At 46.8% G+C, this 23,631-nt stretch overlaps 1 protein-coding gene across 3 annotated transcripts in view; it reads right to left on the bottom strand.

Annotated features, from left to right (window-relative positions):
- The window catches only part of WIPI1 (WD repeat domain, phosphoinositide interacting 1), a 39,038-nt gene that overhangs the window by 8,266 nt on the left and 7,141 nt on the right, over nucleotides 1-23,631 (bottom strand). For all 3 annotated transcript variants that reach the window (XM_033183874.1, XM_033183873.1, XM_033183875.1), the window contains 6 exons: nucleotides 17,283-17,379; nucleotides 8,711-8,808; nucleotides 7,956-8,048; nucleotides 6,854-6,924; nucleotides 5,771-5,878; nucleotides 472-636 (listed from right to left, as the gene is read on the bottom strand). In XM_033183874.1, coding sequence (XP_033039765.1) covers nucleotides 472-636; nucleotides 5,771-5,878; nucleotides 6,854-6,924; nucleotides 7,956-8,048; nucleotides 8,711-8,808; nucleotides 17,283-17,379 — 632 coding nt within the window. The remainder of the gene's footprint in view (nucleotides 1-471; nucleotides 637-5,770; nucleotides 5,879-6,853; nucleotides 6,925-7,955; nucleotides 8,049-8,710; nucleotides 8,809-17,282; nucleotides 17,380-23,631) is intronic.

The following is a 23,631-nucleotide window of genomic DNA, read 5'->3' as shown; positions in this document are numbered from 1 at the left end:
GAATCCGTATTGAAGTCAGATGGGAATAGCAGGGGTTTGATTCTGCTCACTCTTCCTTTGGGGCAAGTTTTCTTTTTCTTTTTTGAGATGGAGTCTTACTCTGTCCCCCAGGCTGGAGTGCAGTGGCACAATCTCAGCTCACTGCAACCTCCGCTTCCTGGGTTTAAGCGATTCTCTTGCCTCAGCCTCCCGAGTAGCTGGGACTACAGGTGCGCACCACCACACCCGGCTAATTTTTGTATTTTTAGTAGAGACGGGATTTCACCACATTGGCCAGGCTGGTCTCAAATTCCTGACTTCAGGTGATCCGCCTGCCTTGGTCTCCCAAAGTGCTGGCATTACAGATGTGAGCCACCATGCCCAGCCTGGGGCAAGTTTTCTCTTTCTTTTCAGGTTTGGGGATTTTTGTGCTTTGGAGAAATAAATTGATGAAAGCGTGGTCTTGTTTAGAGTGGGTGGCACTGTACGTACGTTGAGAGGGTACAGATGTTCCTCTGCCCGGAGAAGTTCAAGCGTGCGGTGGCAAAGGCCCTGTCCTGATGCATCATGTCGCACACCTGGGTTGGGAGGTAGTTGGTAGCAGCCATGAACATCTTTCCCATGTAGCCACTCCAGGTCGAAGTGTCTTCTGGTCGACTAGGGAGTAATGCACAGACAATGCTGGGACTGGGCTGCAGGCCCCACACACACCCAGGAATCTCCACACCCAAGTGTCATTAGCCACACTCGCCACAGCAGGGAGAGACTGTGCCTTAGCTAATGTTCTGCCCACTGAGAACAATCCAAGATGTATTATTCTGGCAATAACTAAAGAGCATCAAGGGCTTGTTTGTTCTTCAGAAGAGCCATTGTAAAGCTGTTACAAGGTTCCCAATGCTACTGCTTCCCCCTATTAAAGAAGGCTTATCTGACGACTGGTCTGATTCTAGATTTCCAGAAGAGAGCTAAGGTAGAGAGTGAGATGGACTCGATATCCAGGTGCCATTAAATAAGCTCCGGACTGTGCTGGGCTCCTGGAAGAACAGACAGATCTCAACGTGAAGGCCTCCTGAGCCAGACTGAGTGGGTAGCAAACCTCCGGGCAAGAAACTCTGGGTGGTGTTTGATTGTAGATAACCCTGGAGTCACCCAGGTACCCAGCATGCAGAATGATGGAGATCATGCAAAGGGGCCTGGGATGTTCCCTGCAGTCATGGAACTTCATCCCAAGGCCTCTGCCAGACAAAGGGGGTGACTGTTCTGTTGGTGGGAGAAAACCCCCAGCTCTGCCCCACACAGAGGGTGGCACATTGAGGACCAGGGCTGCCATGTGAGTTCCCAGGAGCAGGCAACTGCTGAGAGGCTGCTTGTCTGCAGGATTAGGTCCTGGTGGGAAGCTCACCCTGCAGCTCAGAGCCCTGGGAGGTATTCTTTACTATGGTACCGACGGGCTGGGGGGTCTTTGGACAAGCCTCTCTGCGCCTTCATGTTCTCATGTGAAAGTGACTATGCTAGGTGCACTGCTAGGATTCTGTGATCCGAAGCATCCTGAGACATCCCTGTATGACTGTCCCACAGCCCTGTGCTCCAGGCTGGGGTTCACAAAGAGGTGTACGATCCAGACCCTGCATTCCAGGTTGAGAGAGCACGGGTGGCCGGGTGCGGTGGCTCAAGCCTGTAATCCCAGCACTTTGGGAGGCTGAGACGGGCGGATCACAAGGTCAGGAGATCGAGACCATCCTGGCTAACACCGAGAAACCCCGTCTCTACTAAAAAATACAAAAAACTAGCCGGGCGAGGTGGCGGGCGCCTGTAGTCCCAGCTACTCGGGAGGCTGAGGCAGGAGAATGGCGTAAACTCGGGAGGCGGAGCTTGCAGTGAGCTGAGATCTGGCCACTGCACTCCAGCCTGGGCGATAGAGCGAGACTCCGTCCCAAAAAAAAAAAAAAAGAGAGAGCACGGGTGTATACAAAGAAAAACAACGTGAGCAGTTAATATGTGGTGCTGCACAGATGGCCCAGGCAGATCTAGTCCAGGACCACAGAGAAGGGGAGAGGCGGATGAGGTTCCTTAACGTTTCCGTGTCCAGATTTCCTCATTTGGGAAACAGGAATCATCATCACAACCTTCCCATCAGGGTTGCTGGGAGAACTAAGGAGGCTGAGGGCTGAGCATGGAGCCTGGCACGCGGCACGTGCTGTTTTATGGGATGGTGTCTCTGCGGCTGGAGGAAGTGAGGAGGTTCTGTGGGTGGTGGCGGCTGGGCTCTGCAGCAGGTCTGACTCAGCGGGGCAGGGAGGAGCTGGGATTTCATTCCCAAGGTCAAAGGGGCATAAAGGTGTCTGAGGAGGAGGTGTCATGTTCAAAGGGACATTTTCAGAAGATTGATCAGCAAGATGATATAGGGTGGATTGGTATTGGTTGAAAGAGACCGAAAAGTCAGACCAAATGTAAGAGTAACGGCTGGACCAGCACAAGGTGCTGAAGACATGGCTAAGGGCCCTGGCCAGCAAAGCAGGGCTGAAGAGGCACGTGGGAGCCGTAACTGCTGGGTACATATGCATACTCCGTAGATAGGCTGGGGGAGGCACATGTGAGCCGTAACTGCCAGGGACATATGAACACCCCATGCCCAGGTTGAGCGGAGAACCCAGAACAACTTGGAGGTTCTGCTCCTGGTCACCTGTGCTCACAGACAGAAACGGGAGAGCCTGGAGTGGGAAATGAATCTCTGATAATAATCCCCGGTGGAGGCGGGGCTGCAGCAGCAATTGGGGTCATTCACTCATGGAACCTTGGGGTTGAACAGCATCTTAACAGCTCAGCCGCCCTCCGGTGCTCAAACCCACCACAACAGATGATGAATTAAGGCTCCAAAAAAGACCAGGGCTGGCCGGGCGCGGTGGCTCAAGCCTGTAATCCCCAGCACTTTGGGAGGCCGAGACGGGCGGATCACGAGGTCAGGAGATCGAGACCATCCTGGCTAACACGGTGAAACCCCGTCTCTACTAAAAATACAAAAAACTAGCCGGGCGAGGTGGCGGCGCCTGTAGTCCCAGCTACTCGGGAGGCTGAGGCAGGAGAATGGCGTGAACCCGGAGGCGGAGCTTGCAGTGAGCTGAGATCTGGCCACTGCACTCCAGCCTGGGTGACAGAGCGAGACTCCGTCTCAAAAAAAAAAAAGACCAGGGCTTAAGAAGCTGTCTGAAAAGTGAAAGAAAAGCCTAAAAAGTGGATATAATCTCCAGGGAAATAGTAAACAGAACCTCAGGGCAAACAATGAGCTTTGGGTTACATCTGTGCAGATTGGGGGTTGGAAAGTTCTGGAAAGACAGAGGAGTGAGAAGGGAGCAGCCCCCAGTGTTTCATACATCACAGGGGGCGGGGCGGGGAGGGGGGGACGACAAGGATTCTAGCGCTGAAGAGACATCTTCAGCTGTGATATGTGACATGGCTCAGGTGACCTCAGAGTGGGCTTGCTCAAATCACATGTGCCTTTAAAAACAGAGCTTCCTCCAACTGGTGGCAGAAAAAGATGGCAGAAGGGCAAGTTAGAGAAATCTTGACACCTCCCTTTCAGCCTTGTGTCACGCTGAGAAGACCTAGTCCTGCCATTCTGGGCTTCTGGCTGCAGAACTTTGAGATCATAAATGTGGTTGTTTGCCTGCAGTCCCAGCATTTTGGGAGGCTGAGGCGGGTGGATCATGAGGTCAGGAGTTCGAGACCAGCCTGGCCAACATTGTGAAACCCCGTCTCTACTAAAAATACAAAAATTAGCTGGGTGTGGGGGCAGGTGCCTGTAATCCCAGCTACTCGAGAGGCTGAGGCAGAGAATTGCTTCAACCCGGGAGGTGGAGGTTGCAGTGAGCTAGCGCCACTGCACTATAGCCTGGGCAACAGAGCGAGACTCCGTCTTAAAATAAATAAATAAATGAATGAATGTGGCTGTTTCAAGCCCTTAAGTTGTGGTCATTTGTTGCTGTGGCAATGGGAAATGATGACACATACCATTGGCTACACTCTAACACAGGCTTCCGTACGTGGCCAGCCCTCACTCCACTGCTGCCTCCATTGCACTAGCGGGCATTGGTGCCTGCCGGTGTCACGTATGTGTTAGCATGTATCAGTGTGATATGGTGCCTAGCCTCTCTCATGTATGTATTGGTATGTATCAGCATAATATGGTGCCTGGCCTCTGTTATGTATGTGTTAGCATGTATCAGCGTGATACGGTGCCTGGCCTCTGTTACGTATGTGTTAGCATGTATCAGTGTGATATGGTGCCTGGCCTCTGTTATGTATGTGTTAGCATGTATCAGTGTGATACGGTGCCTGGCCTCTGTTATGTATGTGTTAGCATGTGTCAGTGTGATATGGTGCCTGGCCTCTGTTATGCATGTGTTAGCATGTATCAGTGTGATACGGTGCCTGGCCTCTGTTACCTATGTGTTAGCATGTATCAGTGTGATACGGTGCCTGGCCTCTGTTACCTATGTGTTAGCATGTATCAGTGTGATATGGTGCCTGGCCTCTGTTACATATGTGTTAGCATGTATCAGTGTGATACGGTGCCTGGCCTCTGTTACGTATGTGTTAGCATGTATCAGTGTGATACGGTGCCTGGCCTCTGTTACGTATGTGTTAGCATGTATCAGTGTGATACGGTGCCTGGCCTCTGTTACGTATGTGTTAGCATGTATCAGTGTGATACGGTGCCTGGCCTCTGTTACGTATGTGTTAGCATGTATCAGTGTGATACGGTGCCTGGCCTCTGTTACGTATGTGTTAGCATGTATCAGTGTGATACGGTGCCTGGCCTCTGTTATGTATGTGTTAGCATGTATCAGTGTGATACGGTGCCTGGCCTCTGTTACGTATGTGTTAGCATGTATCAGTGTGATACGGTGCCTGGCCTCTGTTATGTATGTGTTAGCATGTATCAGTGTGATACGGTGCCCGGCCTCTACACCTTCCTCTTCTGAAACTCTATCCAAGGGTACCAACAACCAACTCCCCAAATACAGTAGGCTTTCTGTCCTGATCCTGCCTTTCCCTGCAGGTTGGGGTAACATTTTCAAAGCACTCTTTCTCTAGAATCCTTGTCCCCCACCGTAGGGTATGAAACAATGGGGGCTGCTCCCTTCCCACTCCTTAGTCTTTCCAGAACTTTCCAACCCCCATTCTGCTCAGGTGTAACCCAAAGCTCATTGTTTGCCCTGAAGTTCTTTTTACTCTTTCCCTAGAGATTTTATCCACTTTTTAGGCTTTTCTTTCACTTTTCAGACAGCTTCTTAAGCCCTGAGAAATTGCAGGTATTTCCTAAGCACTCAGCGGTGGTGCTGGCAGCGATGATAAATAAATATATTGCTATATTTACAGCTACATCAGCTGATGCCTCTTAGTGCTTACTATGTGCCAGGCACAATGCTAAACGCTTTGAGATCTGCAGACTCATTTAATCCTCGCAACAAGCCTCAGATGCATATACTATCGTTAGGTTTGTTTTGCAGATGAGGAAACTGAAGGACACAGATCTAAATGATCTTCCCAGGATCTCCTGGCTCCTAAGAGGCAGAGCTGGGACATGAACTCACGTAGGTGGCTCCCAGTTTTTTGCTTATGTGCGTTATGCCCCCAAAGTTTTGCTAACGCGCTCCATCACTTAGGTGAAGCCCCAAGTAAAGCCAAGATTAGGGTGTTGAGAAAGAAAAGAGATCATTCATGCTGGCAGAAGAGCCAGGGCCTGACTCCTTTCATTTAATGAGCATTTGGCACCCTGTGCAGTACTTGCCTGTTGGTGACCTGTTCCAGCTTGAAGATGTGTACCGTCTCGGTGTTACTGGAGGCGCAGAGGAATTGTGAGTCCATACTGAACACTAGAGAGCTGATTGTCACATACCTAGAAACACAGCAACACATGGGCCCGTGAGCTAGAGAAATGAGAGTTACGGCCTTATAGCTCAGAGATCAGCTTTATAAGAAAATTAGATGTATCCTGAAGAGCCTAGGTAGCCCCAAATCCCTTACACATTGTGGTGCCCATATTTAGAAATCAATGTCAGAAAGATTCACAAAGGGTCATAGTCTTTTTTATTTTATTTTATTTTATTTATTTTTGAGACAGAGTCTCACTCTGTTGCCCAGGCTGGAGTGCAGTGGCTTGATCTCAACTCACTGTAACCTCCACCTGCTGGGTTCAAGCGATTCTCCTGCCTCAGCCACTCGAGTAGCTGGGATTACAGGCACACACCACCATGCCCAGCTGATTTTTATATTTTTAGTACAGACGGGGTTTCAACATGTTGGTCAGGCTGGTCTTGAGCTCCTTACTGACCTCAGGTGATCTGCCTGCCTCGGCCTCCTGAAGTGCTGGGATTACAGGCGTGAGCCACCGCGCCCGGCCCATAGTCTTATTTATGTGAGAGGAAACAAGGTATAGCCCTGCCTCTGTTAGCAGAAGGGAAGAACTGTGCCTGGCATCTTGGAATCTTCCGGTTGCTCTGTGCACCGATCTGGCTGCAAACCTACATCCAATAAGATCCCAAACAGTCACACTTTACATGGTCCTTTATTTCCATGGAAGGAAATCAGAAATTATTTTTGGACTGTGACTCCCTGGCTCTCTCATTTTTCCTGTGCCGGCCGCCCACACACACATCAAAAAGGGACTCTCATGGCTGAACTGTGTTAAAACAGCATCTCGGCTTTCAGTGTTGCTGAACCCTAAGTAAAGCCTGGAAGTCAATTACCTGGGAGAGTAGTTACACTTCCTCCAGGTGAGTGGAGGGCACAGAGCCACTCTCTGTCCTCTCCCTAGACAGCTGCCAGCGGCCCCTGCGGGGACTTTAAAATGGGTTTGACATTGAACACAGACCTTTTCATCCCTCTCCGGAACTCATAGAGCTTTTGCCCATCAGGGACAGAGAACACCCGGATGACCGTGCCCTGGAAAAGAAAGCAGGTGGACATTTCATAACCATTCATGGTTTCACACAGAGATGTCCCTTTAGAGAGGAGTCTGTTTTATTGGTTTTGAACATCTGTCTCTGAGGAAGCACACCATGTTGAGCATAGAGGCATTTTTATTTATGTTCCATATCAACAATTCTTGGAAAATGTTTTAAACACCCTCTGTCTACCTTTTCCTTTCCACCCGTGCCCAAGGCTGGTGTGTGTGTGTGTGTGTGTGTGTCTGTGTATGTGTATGTGCGTGTGTGTGTGTGTGTGTTCGCCCAACTGCTCTGGTTTCTTAGAATTTCAGTTTGAGGCCGGGCATGGTGGCTCATGCCTGTCATCCCAGCACTTTGGGAGGCCAAGGCGGGTGGATTTCCTGAGCTCAGGAATTCAAGACTGGCCTGGGCAACACAGTGAAACCCTGTCTCTACTAAAATACAAAAACTTAGCCAGGCATGGTAGCATGTGCCTGTAATCCCAGCTACTCGGGAGGCTGAGGCAGGAAAATCGCTTAAACCTGGGAGGCGGAGGTTGCAGTGAGCGGGGATCGTGCCATTGCACTCTAGCCTGGGTGACAGAGCCAGACTCCATCTCAAAATTAAAAAAAAGAAAAAAAATTCAATTTGATCACTTTCTCTGATTATTCTAGGCAGAAGACGTCAATTTCTCTAAATAGCAAAGTAAAGCATTGGGTTTGCACTGTACTGTGTTTATAAGGTGCAGCATCTGTCTGTCTCTACGGCTGATGTGCATGAACATTTCTTCATAAGACCACGAATTTTCATGCAAAGTGTCTTGTATCTTGCATAGCGCAGGCCCCTGGCCTATTGAATGATTGAATTAACAAATGTATGAATATAGCACACATGCAGAGGCCAGAAATTCTCCCTCTGAAACAAATTCTGAGTGGGCCTAGAGACCAGTCCGTCTTTATGTCACCAGGCTCATTCCATCCCAGCCCTGGGCATGGCAGGAGCCATCCAGCGAACCCCAGATGGAGGTGGTGGTGGGAGTGGACTCACTTTTTCAGACGCACTTGCTAGTTTGGAGCCTGAGGCATTGAAGGTGATGGCAGCCAGTGTCCCCTCGTGGGCAGCAATAGTGCAGACTGTTTTCTGTTGGTGAAAAGGCAAAATGGATACTGAAGATGTGGAAGAGGGAAGATGGATTTCACCCTTCCTCTTTTCTCCTTTCTCCCTCCTTTGTCCAACTCCCTGTCTCTTCCTCTGTTCCCCAGGCCATTTGCATGTAAGCTGGGCGTCATTTTCTGGTGAATCAAGATTCGGCTTTAAAGGCCACTCCATTTCCCTCCCTTTTCCTGCCCTCAGGAAGGTGGCCACGAACTAAGCACCTGATGCAGTGTGATGCCGTCGCAGGCGTGCCCTGCACACATGTTTAGGGAACTTCCCACAGCAGTCCTGTCCTGCTCAGGGATGCCTCAGAGACTAGAGAGCAGGGAATATGAAACACCTGCACACTGTCTCAGGCTGTGGCATGGGACAGCGTGACACATTCAGGCAGACAACTGGCCCCTTGCTGGCAAGTGGTTTTCATTATGCTGCAGATGTCTGACTTGGCCTGGCCCGCTGGCTCATGGTGACGTTGACTGACAGAAAGCCCAAGGGGAAATAGCATCACCTTCTCTTGAACAACTCCCCCAGTATTGCTTACCCCCACCGCCTCCAGCCCCCCGCGGCAGGGCATCGTTATCTGTCTCCTTCCATGACCACACAGCCAAGGCAGGTGGGTTGGCTCAGCCAGGTCACTGTCAACTTACCAGGGAGTTTCCATCATAAAGCACAATCTCCCCTGAAGTCAGGCTTCCAGGATAGGCCAAGTAAGAATTGGAATGGTTGATAGAGAGAGCACATAGACCTGGCAAAGAAGAAACAGGACATGAGAAATCTGGGGCCAAGGGAGAGAGTGCACGGCTGGAGAAGGCATCTGAAAACAGTACAGCTACAGTGCCACCTACTGGCAAGGGGAGGTATGGCTTTGTAGACAACTGCTTTCCGCTGATGATGCTTCTGATCAAAGGGTTCCAGTAAAGTCAGTTCACAGGGGAAGACCTCCTGATTTAACACTGGCTGTGTCTTTGCTACAGTGAAACAATGAGACTTGCTGGGTGCAGTGGGTCACGCCTGTAATTCCACCACTCTGAGGCGGGTAGATCACTTGAGGTCAGGAGTTCCAGACAAGCCTGGCCAACATGGTGAAACCCCATCTCTACTAAAAATACAAAAAGTAGCTGGGCATGGTGGTGCATGCCTATAGTCCCAGCTACTTGGGAGGCTGAGGCAGGAGAATCACTTGAACCCGGGAGGCAGAGGTTGCAGTGAGTGGAGATTGTGCCATTGAATTCCAGCCTGGGCTACAGAGTGAGACTCTGTCTTAAAAAAAAAAAAAAATATATATATATATATATATATAAACACACACACACACACAAATATATATATACATACACACAAATATATATACACACACACAAATATATATACACACACACAAACATATATATATACACACACACATATGTATATATTATGTATATATATTGCTCATTTTTACATTTTATCCCAGGACTCTGAAACAGCATCTACTTCTCTTCCAATTCCATTATCCTCTAGGGCTACAAAAGATTTACTCAAAACTTAAATAAATCTTCCTATTGTGAAAGGTCAGTGTATGTTGGTCTTTCTGCAGATGATTATATACTGTTGGCCAGTAATTTCAAGTTGGAGAAGAGGAGCTGCCAAGAACCTATTTAGAAACTGAGAAATTTCAGGCCAGGCGCGGTGGCTCACACCTGTAATCCCAGCACTTTGGGAGGCCGAGGCAGGTGGATCACCTGAGGTAAGGAGTTCGAGACCGGGCTGGTCAACACAGTGAAACCCTGTCTCTATTAAAAATACAAAAATTAGCCAGGCATGGTGGCATGTGCCTGTAGCCCCAGCTACTTGGGAGGCTGAGGCAGGAGAATTGCTTAAACCTGGAGGTGGAGGTTGTAGTGAGCCAAGATAGCACCACTGCACTCCAGCCTGGGTGACAGAGTGAGGCTCTGTCTCAAAAAAAAAAAAAAAAAAAAAAAAGAGAAACTGAGCAATTTCTGAGCCGAATGTCCTGCCTTGATAAGGAAAATGGGCACCTCTGGAGGTGGGAGTTCATTTGAGGTCTGCGTCTGCAGTCAAGATGGTGCGCCTAGACATTGAGACAAACTTAATAAAGAGGACGTTTTGGATTTAAAATGCTTCAACAATATTCCAGAAGAGTAAACAGCCCATCAAACCATCGAACCAACATAAGCTGTTTTTATTTATAAGAGGATTCAAGGAGGGAGCATTTAAGTAAAGGATTTTCAAAACAATGGTTTAGATTAATAGGGGTGCACATGATAGCAGTGAATTCCAGCAATTCCATAGAAACCGAAGTGTCACCAGAAACTTTGAGATCACGGAAGAGAGACATCTTTCTACCAAAAAAAAAAAAAAAAAGAAGAAAAGAAAAAAAGGTGACTGGCGTCTATTACAAGTTAGTATATTAGGTGGATTTCTTCTAAAAATATAAGAAAAACTTTAGGTCAGGCTGAAACATACCTTAACTAATCTGCTGAGGAAGGGGAGCAAAGGAAAAAGAAAGCAAACATTTAGAGTTGGAACCTAGGTCTCTCTTCCTGCTCTGGCTTTGCTGAGTCCACAGCAGGGCTGTCCTCTTATCAATTGCCATGCATAGCTCTGGGAGGAAGTGGCCGAGCCCTGAAACCTTCAACTGCACGTTCTGGCAGCCCTACCACCCCTTTGGCTATACAAGGTCATTTCCGGCCCTAGCCTTAAAAGAGGCAACTCTTTTCTTTTCTTTTCTTTTTTTCCATTTTTGCTCTGGAAACTCCAATTCCTCATCCCGTCTGAGTTCTTTGCCATCCAAATGTAACTTCAAGAACAGCTAGGCAGGCAGAAGGGATTCTAGCCTTGTGAAACTGCGTGGGGAGGCAGTCAGGAGATCTGGTTGGCTTGTGTGCTGAAGTGGCTGGCAGAAAAGATGTGCAGACTGTGGAAATCTTACAAGGACTAGAGTACTAAAGAGTTAAGGCCTTCCAAATGCAGTATGTAACTGCTGAAGGTTTCTCAGCACATATGTTTTGGTTTGTTTTTTGAGACAGAGTCTTGCTCTGTTGCCCAAGCTGCAGTGCAGTGGTGTAATCTCAGCTCACTGCAACCTCTGCCTCTTGGGTTCAAGTGATTCTCCTGTCTCAGCCTGCCGAGTAGCTGGGATTACAGGGGTGTGCCACCACACCCAGCTAATTTTTGTATTTTTAGTGGAGACGGGGTTTCACCATGTTGGCCAGGCTGGTCTCAAACTCCTGACCTCAGGTGATCCATCTGCCTCAGCCTTCCAAAGTGCTGGGATTACAGGTGTGAGCCATTGCGCCCAGCCTAGCACATATGTTTTTTTAAAGACTGTGTTAAAAACACGATGAGATACCACCGTACAACCACTAGGATGACTATAGTCAAAAAGACAATGTTGGTGAGGATATGGAGAAACTGGGACCCCATGCACCGCTGGTGGGAATGTAAAATGGGGCAGTGCTCTGGAACCTTTAGCAGTTCTTCAAAAGCTAAACATAAAGTTCTCATATAACCTAGAAATTCCACTCCTACCTATATACACAAGAGAAATTATAACATGTCAACACAAACACTTGTATATGAATGTTCATAGCAGCATTATTCATAAGTCAAAAAGTGGAAATAACCCAAATGTTATCAACTGATAAATGGATAAAGAAAATGTGACATATTTTTATAATAGAATATTATCCAGCAAGAAAAATAAAGTATTGATACATGCCTCAACACAGATGAACCTTGGAAACATTAGGCTATGTGAAATAAGTCAGTCACAAAGGAACCGATATTATATGAGTCTACTGCTGTAAAATGTCCAGAATAGAGAAATCCATAATCTAGTAGAGATAGAAAGTAGATTAGGGGTTGCCTATGGCTGGGAGCAGAGGGAGTGATGGCTCAGAGGTACAGTTCTTTCTGGGGCAATGAAAATGCTCTAAAATTAATTGTGGTAATGGTTACACAATTCCGTGAATATACCAAAAGCTATTTAACCATGCATTTTAAATGGGTGAATTGTATAGGATGTGAATTATATCTCAAAAAAGACTTTCAAATTTTATTTTAAGGTGTGTTTCAGGAATATTTATCTGGTTAGAGACAGGCTAAGGACATAGGTTCAAGACTGGGGTCTGCTATGTACTATGTAACCCTGGCCGAGTTATTTGTGGCTCTTTCCGGCCTGTTTCCTGTCTGTGAAATGAAGGCTACCACGACATAGAGGTCTTTCCAGATTTAATACTCCAAGATGCCAAGCATGTTTGTTTCTTACTTCTTCCCTCTGAAATATTGGGCATGTCTTTATGGTAGAGAGAGCTAAACGGTCTTGGAGCAGAAGCCTTGGACGCATACCTACAGCGATGCTTCAGAGTTTTAAGTTAAAATATAAATATTCCCAGAAGGGAAGAAAGGTTTAAACTTTCTAAGCTAACATTGAACTTTCTATAATACGTATTATAGAACTGGATGACACTAGATGCTAACAAGAAAGCCACAAAGGATAAGAGTGAGGGCAGGCATACTCTGACACATACCACTTATTTGACAGTTTTGCCTCCAGGCTCACACTCTACCAAGTCATCTGAATTTAGACAAGGAATCCTGCCTTCCTACCCTTACAGACTTAATGAAGGTCCCCAGAAAAGCCTGCTGTAACTTCCCTACGGCCCAAGTGCCAGAAAAATCCAATCAGCTACATGAATGTATCCTCCTATCTTGGGAACCACCCAAGACAAGCAAGAAGAGTTTTCCTTAGCTTGGTTATTGCCTTTCTGCCAGTCTCTTCTTTCTGTTACAGGTGTCACATAAAGCCTTTTTAAGGAAGGAAATGGGCTTTAAAAATATTATTGTATAATATAAAAGTGATGGTGTAGAACACTTGTGAAGCCTAGAAAATATAAGGAGAAAAAAAATCACCCACAATTCTAAAACCCAGAGGCTTTTCACTGTTCTGAACATCTGAGCACATTTCCTTCCAGTCTTTTTTCTACCTAGGAATGAGGTTCTGATGGGGCTTTTGGACTTGTTATAGACTTGACACGTATTTTCACAAGTCACTGGCAGCTATCATTCCACTGTAATTATTTGGCTGTAATTCTTCTACAGCTGGAAAAGAAGTGCCTGCTCTCAACTCAAGAACCAATGGCATCATCAGTGGAATTAAAAGGAAGTCCCATAATTCTAAATGATTCTCACCTTGGTATTTAAAGTATTGCATGTCAAACTTTAGGTAAGTTAACAGTGATTTATAAAATGCAGTTCCCTCTGAGTTGATTAACGTCTCAGGTTACGCTTTCCAATTTTCAAAAATAGGAAGGAAAGAAATCTTCTTTGTACAGCAAATGCCCTATGCTCCTACAGAAGGGAAGCATTTATACCACTTGTATTACCATTTTCAAGCAAGAAAGAGGTCTTGCTGGGGAAGAAACCATGAATTGTTCAACGATCTGCATTGCTGTGTGGTATAGAACGCTCCCTCAGTATCTCATAAAAGGTGGTCAGCTCTGTGACCACCTCCTCCACACTGGGAGGTTTGCAGTTGGCAGGATTTTCATGGAGATTTCCACCCTTGACTGCTCAGAGCAGACTGCTGTGCTAGCAGGAAATTAACTTCGAGCCCCTGTCTGGCCAAGCTCTTTAAAGGAAATAGCCTGCAATCTCTGACACAACAGGAATGGGCATGACACAAACAGACAGAAAGAAGGAAATTTACAGCTGCGTTAGATACCAAGTGTGAGGCAACAGGCGAACTCTGCGTAGCTAATTTATTTGTAGTTTATGAAGTCAAAATGCATTCAGGATTTGTGTACTGAAGACAATTAGACAAGTGATTCTGTCTTCCTTCTGTACCTAGCAAGGATTTATAAAATCAACAGTCAGAGTTTCCATCTTATTTCTTCGTTCAGAAAAGAAACTAGAGGATGAGAACAGATAAGGCGACTCCTGGCCTCTGGGAAGTAAGTGTATATTCATGATTTTGACAGTGCAGAGTCCTCTGAAGGTTCCCGAGTGAGGACCTGATCATGTCACTGAAGCACAGCTCTGACCTGTGCAAGGCTGCCCTACGGGACGGAGCTGATTAGGGAGTGAGTCTGACTGCCCGCATGGACAGGGCGGACCCACCTTTGCCCACCCAGGCCACGACCTCAGGTAATGCTCGCTGTAGCAACTCTGCGGGCTAAAAATGATCATCTGCATTTTACTGCAGTAGAAAGGGAGGTCAGGAGAAGTTGAGGTGATAATTATAAACGGAAGCATTTAAAACACCTTGGGCTGTGTCTCCAAAGAACATCAGAGGTCTAAAAAGACACAGTTTGGTCAACCTGCTCCTGGTCTTTCAGAAGAAATACTCAACCTATCCCTGGATCATTTCATAAGGAGGCATTCTTTTATCTGAGACAGAGAAAGTCTCTGCCATTGTTTCTAATTTTTCTTGAGATAAAAGTGATTCCCTTTACAAGCAATATACACTGTCTCTAACATGGAACACAAATAGCCCTGCACTTTTAAACCTAATTTTCTCTCTGTTTAAGCTGCAGAAAGTAAGGCAACCAGTGAGTTTTCTGAACTACAGAAAAACAACTATTTTTGCTAAAAAATAAGAGTAATGGTGGCTGGGTGTGCTGGCTCACACCTGTAATTCCAGCACTTTGGGAGGCTAAGGCAGGCGGATCACTTGAGGACAGGAGTTCAAGACCAGCCTGGCCAACATGGAGAAACCCCCATCTCTACTAAAAATACAAAAAATTAGCTGGGTGTGGTGGCGGGCGCCTGTAGTCCCAGCTACTCAGGAGGCTGAGGCATGAGAATCACTTGAACCTGGGAGGTGGAGGTTGCAGTGAGCTGAGATTGCACCACCTCACTCCAGCCTGGGCAACAGAGTGAGACTCTGTCTCAAAAAAAAAAAGGAGGGGGGGAGAAACATCTGTTTGTAAGGGAGGGTGCTCAGTCCTAAAGCAACCCCGTCCTCTGGGGGTCAAGTGTGTGACAGGTGTGAGGAATAAGTGGCATTTACTGTGTTCAACTCCCCTCTCTTCAGAGAAACTGAGAGCCATAGGCAGCTTCTAGCTTTCTGCATGCCCGACGTCCCTCCCCAAATCTCTGAAGGCCCAGCTCAGGCCCTGCCAGCCTCAAGCTCCGTGCAGATTCAGGGGCCTCTCACTCCCGATTGGAAGAGCACATGCTCCCTTCAACTGTGTCTGCACCCCAGAGTTAAACATGGTTCCACCCCTGCCAAAGGCTGCTGGCGCGCCTGTCTCAGACCACCTCAGACAGACTGTTGAAGGGAACTCGTGACAACTAGATTTTGGGCTCCTGGTATGTGGTTGCCTAATGGTGCCTACCATGGTGTCAGGCACAAACAATAGATACTTGTCCAGATGATTCCAGCCTCTCATTTCTAAGGGAAAAACTTACTACCCACAGCTTCTTCACATACCATCTTCCATTTCAGAAATTATGCTTCAAAGTCATTGTCTCACAGAACTCCTTAATGGTCTCAATGGCTTTGTTCTTTTATTTATTTATTTATTTACTTATTGTTTTTTGAGACAGAGTCTTGCTCTACTGCCCAGGCTAGAGTGCAGTGGTGCAATCTCAGCTCACTGAAGCCTCCGCCTCCTGGGTTCAAGCAATTTTCCTGTGTCAGTCTCCCAAGTAGCTGGGATTACAGGCGGCCGCCACCAAGCCCAGCTAATTTTTGTATTTTTTTAGTAGAGATGGGGTTTCACCATGTTGGCCAGGCTGGTCTTGAACTCCTGACCTCAGGTGATCCACCTGCCTTGGTCTCCCAATGTGCTGCGATTATAGGCGTGAGCCACAGCACCTGGCTAGCTTTGTTCTTTTAAAATATCCTTTTGCCATGGTTGAAATGTGAAAGCACTGAAATCGACAGCCAAGGGCCATTTTTTTTTTTTTTTTTTTTGAGATGGAGTCTTGCTCTGTCACCCCGGCTGGAGTGCAGTGGCTGGATCTCAGCTCACTGCAAGCTCTGCCTCCCGGGTTCACGCCATTCTCCTGCCTCAGCCTCCCGAGTGGCTGGGACTACAGGCGCCTGCCACCTCGCCCGGCTAGTTTTTTGTAATTTTTAGTAGAGATGGGGTTTCACCAGGTTAGCCAGGATGGTCTCGATCTCCTGACCTCCTGATCCGCCCGTCTCGGCCTCCCAAAGTGCTGAGATTACAGGCTTGGGCCACCGCGCCCGGCCAGCCAAGCCATTTATAGAACTGGAATGAAGAGAAGGCATAGGTAGTATTTCGTGCATGGTGGTTCCTGTGCTGGTCACTTTCACAAACATTACCTTGTTTAATTCTCAGCCAACCCTGGGAGATGCATATTATTCATAAGGGAACCAAGGTTCAAAAGTCTAGGTGACTTGGGTGGCACCCAGATAGATCTTGAAATTCAGTGAAAGCCAAATAACTCAGAAACAGTAAATGGAAGCAGTTGTTCAATGATACTAAACTGAAATATAATAGAAGCAGTTGTTCAATGATACTAAACTGGAATATAATCTGCAAATGTGAATTCGGAGTCATTAAATGTACAAATTGTTCTGTGTGCTGACTCCTCACCCCACCACACAACGAAGGAATTCTTTCTTGTTTACTCCTACCTCGATGAATTCATATAATGTCATCTGCTATTTCGATATAACAAATCCAAACCATTCCTCTTCTTATACACCAGGAATGTATTAAATAGTGTTAAATCCTGAGAATTCAGTAAGATTTAATATCCTAGCACATCGTCAAAGTAGAGAGATTTCTTTGTCATATAATAAAACGCATTCTTTATGGTTCAGATTATCTTTTTGCTGGCCACGCAGACACGCCAAGTTGAAACCTGCTTCTAATTATCACACCTACTCTGTACTGAACAACCACAAAAAACAATTAGGGGTAAACACCTTTCAACATCAGATGCTTGAAATCTTTTACATGTCTACCTTATGTGCCTTGACACATTTGCTGATATGGATCCCAGACAAAGGGTGTTGTTATTCTTGGACTGCCATGAAGGGCACACAGCCCCCTTGCAGAACACATAGACTGACATAATTTGAATCTGCCACCATTAAGACAAAGCTTCGAGATAAACCTCACTAAGACTCAAAAAGCGAAAACACTGTTTCGGGTTTGCAATTTGGAGGAAAATAAAGCTTGAGAAAGAAGCACCTGGACATGAAATTTGAGGGTCATTTGTTCCATTTTTGGAGCTCACCTGTTGGGTTTGCAGGAATATCCAGGAGGGTCTTCAACAGCTTCATGTCTTTAATGTTGTGAATATAAATGGACTCTTCTAGGCAAACCAGCAGCCTCTGTAATCACACAGACTTATCAGTCTACCAAACCGTTCCTTACAAAGGCACTGACCAAATCCAAATCATTCATCTTTCATATGAGTCCTAACTTGATGCTAAGCCTAAAGGAGAATTTTGATGATGCATTTTGAAGATTATGTTTATGGATGTACACACATACACAATTATCCACCTGAACAGAAGCATACAATGCAAGATCTTAACAAATTTTATTAGAAATTAAGATTGTTTATACTTTTCTCTCCTTCCTGCTTCCCTCTCTCCCTCCCTTCCTTCTCCTTCTTTCCTTAGAACAGGGATTCCTGAACACTTTTTTTTTTTTTTTTGAGAAGGAGTCTCACTCTGTCACCCAGGCTGGAGTGCAGTGGCGCGATCTCAGCTCATTGCAACCTCTGCCTCCCGGGTTCAAACAATTCTCCTGCGTCAGCCTCCTGAGTAGCCGGGATTACAGGCATGCACCACCACGTCTGGCTAATTTTGTATTTTTAGTAGAGATGGGGTTTCACCACGTTGGTCAGGCTGGTCTTGAACTCCCGACCTCAGGTGATCTGCCCGCCTCGACCTCCCAAACTGCTGGGATTACAGGTCTGAGCCACTGCATTCGGCAGGACTTCTGCACACTTTCTGATCAGAACCCCTGTGCCATGTAAGGCAATTTCATGTGTCCTCTCTAGTTTCCACTGCCATCTGACAGGCTGCCTTTCAGTGTTTATAGCACAGGTCTCCCTCCTGTACAAAAATGGGTTTCTTTGCTTTCTCTCTATCACCAAATCTTAGGTTTTACCCCTCTCCGAATAAGAATAATTACCAGCTCTAACTTCTTGCTACTCAGACTCTCCTCTAGGCCTGCTTTTGGGCTGCTGTCTGCAGCCCTGGCAAAGGGAAAAGGAGAAGGGCTTCAGCCATCTTGTGAATACCCCAGTGTCCCACGTCCCCATTGTCCTCCCTGGGCTCCTCTCTCTGGTGCTTGCTCTCCCCACTGCTGTCAGACCCTTCTCTTCTTCTCCAAATCAAAGCTTGTCAGGTTCAGAGCCTCTTCCCAATGGCTGTGCTCTCAGCTAAGTGCAGACAGGCCACAGGGTTGACGTCTTGAGTGTTTAAAGGAATAGAATGCATAGCCAGTGCAAGGGCAGACTTCGGTGCTGGTGAGGAGGTGTGAGGAAGGCATTTCCGGTCGGGCAGCTCCTTGAACATCTGAGCAGCTGCCGACCACCCCTGCACAGGCCTGACTTGGCTTCCCCCAGGCCAGTGTTTCTCAGACCTGGATGAGCACCAGAATTGCCCAAGGAGCAAGCCTTGGGCTCTCCCCGGAGGTTCCGGTTTGGTAGGCTTTTTTTGGTTTTTTTTTTGTTTTGTTTTTTGAGACGGAGTCTCGCTCTGTCGCCCGGGCTGGAGTGAGTGGCCGGATCTCAGCTCACTGCAAGCTCCGCCTCCCGGGTTCCCGCCATTCTCCTGCCTCAGCCTCCCGAGTAGCTGGGACTACAGGCGCCGCCACCTCGCCCGGCTAATTTTTTGTATTTTTAGTAGAGACGGGGTTTCACCGGGTTAGCCAGGATGGTCTCGATCTCCTGACCTTGTGATCCGCCCGTCTCGGCCTCCCAGAGTGCTGGGATTACAGGCTTGAGCCACCACGCCCGGCCCCGGTTTGGTAGGTTTTTAGACGAACACCCAGGTGATTGCGATGCACACTGAGGCTGGAGAGCCACTGCTCTCAGCCAGCTCCTTTTATTCCAGGGAACCTCAGCTGGAAGGCAAGGTACCAAAAAATACCACACAAAAGAGACAGGCTCTGCTCCTGGGAAAAGCCTGCCCTGCTGTTCCCCCAGGAAGACTCTCCATGGCTCAGAATGATGAAGGTCATCAGTGTTAACCCAGCAGAAAAATAAAAGTTAAACGTCTTTCTCAAATTTTTTTTTTTTTGAGACAGGGTCTCATTCTGTCACCCAGGCTGCAGTGCAGGGGCAGGATTATAGTTCACTGTAGCCTTGACCTCCAGGGCTCAGTCCCTTTTCCCACCCCAGCCTCTCGGGTAGCTGGGACTACAGGTGTGCACCACCATGCCTGGCTAATGTTTTGGTATTTTTTGTAGGGACCTGGGTTTCACTATGTTGTCCAGGCTGGTCTCTACCATCCTGGGCTCAAGAGGTCCTCCTGTCTCGGCCTTCCAAAGTGCTGGGATTACAAGCATGAGCCACTGTGCCCGGCCCTTTCTCAGTTTTACTTAAGGCTCTGTCATAGGTCTGAGACTGGGGGTTGAGGGTTAAAAAAATTTCTAACAACGTCTCAAAATTGATGGTAAAATGAGTGTTCCTCCGTGAAATATTCTCTGACTTATCCACTCACTGTGCCTTTTGCCAGCACATGCCGTGGTTTGAACTATGTGGTTCTATGCTTCCTTCTGTTCTGAGGTTTCTGATAGCCTCTTGTGTCCCCTCCTAGCCCCACCCCCAATCCCCGGGATAGGGGCCTCGACATATGCCTCTCATAGGAACAGCCTCTACATCTAGCCCATCTGATCTGATCTGCACTTTTTTCCCACGAGCTCTGATGGCCCCATCTGCTCTGCGGCCCACTCAGCTGAATTTCAGGTCACCCTCATGCTGGCTGCAGGCTGCAGATAAGACTAAATGCAGAGGGAAACAGAAAGAAAACACTGGGAGGGAACGAGGATGCACTGTGTCTTAGTTCGTGTGAGAGCGTGTTTCTGGGGTGGGCACGATGCTGCTAATTGCTTTTTTAACCATCAGTTTTCAGCCCCTGCAGAACCATGGCCTTGCCTTCAACTCAGCTCCTTGTCTGTTGCTTTGACTTTCATCTATACTTTTCTAGGTTTTATAAGTAATAACTCCTTTTATCAATTACAAAATATTTATAGCATCTGCCCTAGAACACCATAGATTTGGCCTCAGAGGATTCAAGCCAATCAGCCTCCATCTGGATAGCAAGGGTCCCTGGGAGCAGATTGCAAAAGAACTGTAAAAGTGTGCAAATCTAAATACATCGTACAACTGGTTTATTGTCTTTATTCCGTAAAATATATTTCCTCAGTTCAATGCAAGAGAAATAACATTAACTAAAAATGAAACATATGACAATTCCTAAGTGTTCTTCCTTTTTTACATTTTTAAGTTTTTATTTTTTATAGAGACAGGGTCTTGCTGTGTCACCCAGGCTGGAATGCAGCAGCATGATTGCAGCTCATTGCAGCCTTCAACTCTTGGGCTTAAACGATCCTCCTGCCTCAGCCTCCCAAGTAGCTAGGCCTACGGGCACATGCCACCATGCCCAGCTAATTTATTTTTATAGTAAAGACCTAGTAAAGACTAGGTCTCGTTACATTGCCCAAGCTGGTCTCAAACTCCTGGGCTCAAGCGATCCTCCTGCCTCGGCCTCCTGAAATGCTGGTACCACACTTGGCTCTTTCCTTTCTATATACTTAGAAAAAAGGGATTTGGGGCCGGGCGTGGTGACTCACGCCTATAATCTCCACACTTTGGGAGGCCAAGGTGGGTGGATCATGAGGTCAGGAGATTGAGACCAGCCTGGGTAACATGGTGAAACCCCATCTCTACTAAAAATACAAAAAAAGTAGCCGGGCGTGGTGGTGGGTGCCTGTAGTCCCAGCTACTTGGGAGGCTGAGGCAGGAGGTGGAAGTTGCAGTGAGCCAAGACTGCACTCCAGCCTGGGCAACAGAGTGAGACTCCATCTCAAAAAAAAATAAATAAATAAAAGGGGGATTTTTTATACATAAAAAATCCTTATAACTCCTTATACAAATCTTCAATTTTTTCCTGTTTTTTTAAAAAGAAACTGTGCTGTCTAAAGGCCTGAGGAAGTAGCAGACTGAGTGTTACAGAGCAAGACACACTGCCCTTGGGCCTTTATCATTTCCCCAGAGTGGGCAGTCCTACCGGACACCGCAGAATCTCTACCTGGCAAGAGGGACTGCAGCAGCTGAGTTGCTTAAGCCAAAAGTTAAGTCCCAAACCTGAAAGTTTTCAGAAAAGCAAACCCCCAATACTTCCCAGGACTACTTCAAGTCATTCTTGTCGGAGAAGAAATGCTAAAGGAAGGGAGAACTGTTGGATCTTGGTTCCAATGAACCGATGTTCATCTTGGTTTCGATGTTAGATCTTGGTTCCGAGAACTGTTAGATCTTGGTTCATGGCTTTGCCATGAATTGCTGACAGTTGCTGGTGCATCAGTGTTCTTTAGAAGGTGGGGGAGGAGAACCTCACAGTTAATGAGTATTATATTAAGGGGAGGCTGGCACCTAAAGGTTAACAGACTCAGACACTCAAATAGGCCTTCCTTGTGCCATTTGCTAATGAATATACCAGACAGAAAGAGAGAAATCATATAAGCAAATACAATAGAGGTGATCTGAGGGTTCCCGTCTTTATAGATCATTTGCCTAAACAATCTTCAAAAGATCATCAGGTACCAAAAACAGACATTTAACCTTGTATACGGATTACTATTATATGCAAAGATAAAAAGTTTAGCAGCGAAACTTAATCTGCTACCAACAGATTTCAAAGAAAACACTTGAGTCAAGAATTTCATCTGAAAGCCTTCAAGTAGAAAACTCTCAAACTGTCTTTCCCTTCTCGCCAAGAACGCAGGTTTCTTTTCTTTCTTACTCCTGCTACTCCCTACTTAAAAGGCCTCACTTCTCTTTCTCCAGCTATTTTTCACTGCACTGCTTCAGATGGACTTCAGTGGAGTTTCATTTGAAAGAGCTGATCAACTCAAAGAAACAATCCCTTCCTTCTCATAAATTTAAAAAGCATTTATTTGTCTCATTTGTTAAAAAAATAATTAGTAGTTAAGAGTTCAGATACAAAGACAGAAGAAAACATTGTCCTCAATGAATGCAGCAACCACTCTGGGAATACTTAATCGAATAGATAAATCTGCATGGTCACACAAAGAATCTCTTTGTTTATTTACTTATTTAACAGTCAGTCAGGAAATAGATATTTATGAGCACGTATCTACTGTCTGTTCTACCAGGTCTTATAATAGTGAACACATCAAGACAGTCCCTGTCCTCACAGTAACTTGATCGGGCGTGGTGGTTCATGCCTGTAACTCCAGCACTCTGGGAGGCCAAGGAGGATCCTTGAGCCCAGGAGTTTGAGACCAGACTGGGCAACATGGGGAAACACTGTAATACGGTTCGGCTTGATGTCCCTCCCCAAATCTCATGTCGAATTGTAATCTTCAGTGTTGGAGGGGGGGCAGAGTTCTTATGAATGGTTTAGCACCATCACCCTCCTTGGTACTGTAGAGTGAGTGAGTTCTCACAAGACCTGGTTGTTTAAAAGTGGGTAGCACCCCCTACCCATCTCTTGGTCCTGCTCCTGCCACGTAAGACGCCTGCTCCCGCTTTGCCTTCCGCCATGAGTCAAAGCTCCCTGAGCCCTCCCAGAAGCAGATGCTGCCATGCTTCCTGTACAGCCTACAGAACATAGAGCCAATTAAACCTCTTTTCTTTATAAATTACCCAGTCTCAGGTAGTTCTTTATAGCAATGTGAGAATAGATAAATACACTCTGTCGCTATAAAAAAATACAAAAAAAAAAAAAAAATTAGCTAGGCGTGATGGTGCCCACCTGTAGTCCCAGCTACTCAGGAGGTTGAGGTGGGAGGATGGCTTGAGCCTGGGAGATGGAGGCTGCAGTGAGCCAAGATCGTGCTACTGCACTCCAGCCTGGGCAACAGAGCAAGATCCTGTCTCAAACACAAAAACAACCTAAAACGAAAACCCAGCAATTCAAAAGGAAATCTGCTAACACCCCCAATACTTACTGAATAAGAATTTATATTTTAAAAGAGAATGTATGGCCTATTTGAGATCAGAATAATCCTTCAACAAGGAAAATGCTACAAAACAGAAGAAGTCTTCAAGGGTTAGCTGGGAAAAAGAAAAACGAGAACCCAAGGCAGAATAGTGGGCCTTCCAGGACAGCTGAGGACGAGGTGGGAGAAGGGTGGTTTTCCTGACCCAGGGAGCCCTGACTTCACTCTCAGGCGTCTCCTGCTTGGTGGTATTGCCCCACCATCTGCAATGAATGCCACTATCTGGGGCAAAACCAGAAGAGTTGCTCCTCTGATTTAAGATGCCCCTGCGGTGGCTCAAGGGGCTGTTCAACCCAGAGCTCTGACCCATCCCTGCGGTGCCCAACCCGCACCCTAGGGAGAGGGTGCAACCTACCAGTCAGGGACCAACGTTCTGGAAACAT

Source organism: Trachypithecus francoisi, unplaced genomic scaffold, assembly GCF_009764315.1.
Source record: "Trachypithecus francoisi isolate TF-2019V2 unplaced genomic scaffold, Tfra_2.0 Lachesis_group20, whole genome shotgun sequence".
Classification (NCBI taxonomy): Eukaryota; Metazoa; Chordata; class Mammalia; order Primates; family Cercopithecidae; genus Trachypithecus; species Trachypithecus francoisi.
This window is presented reverse-complemented; position numbering and strand designations above follow the sequence as displayed.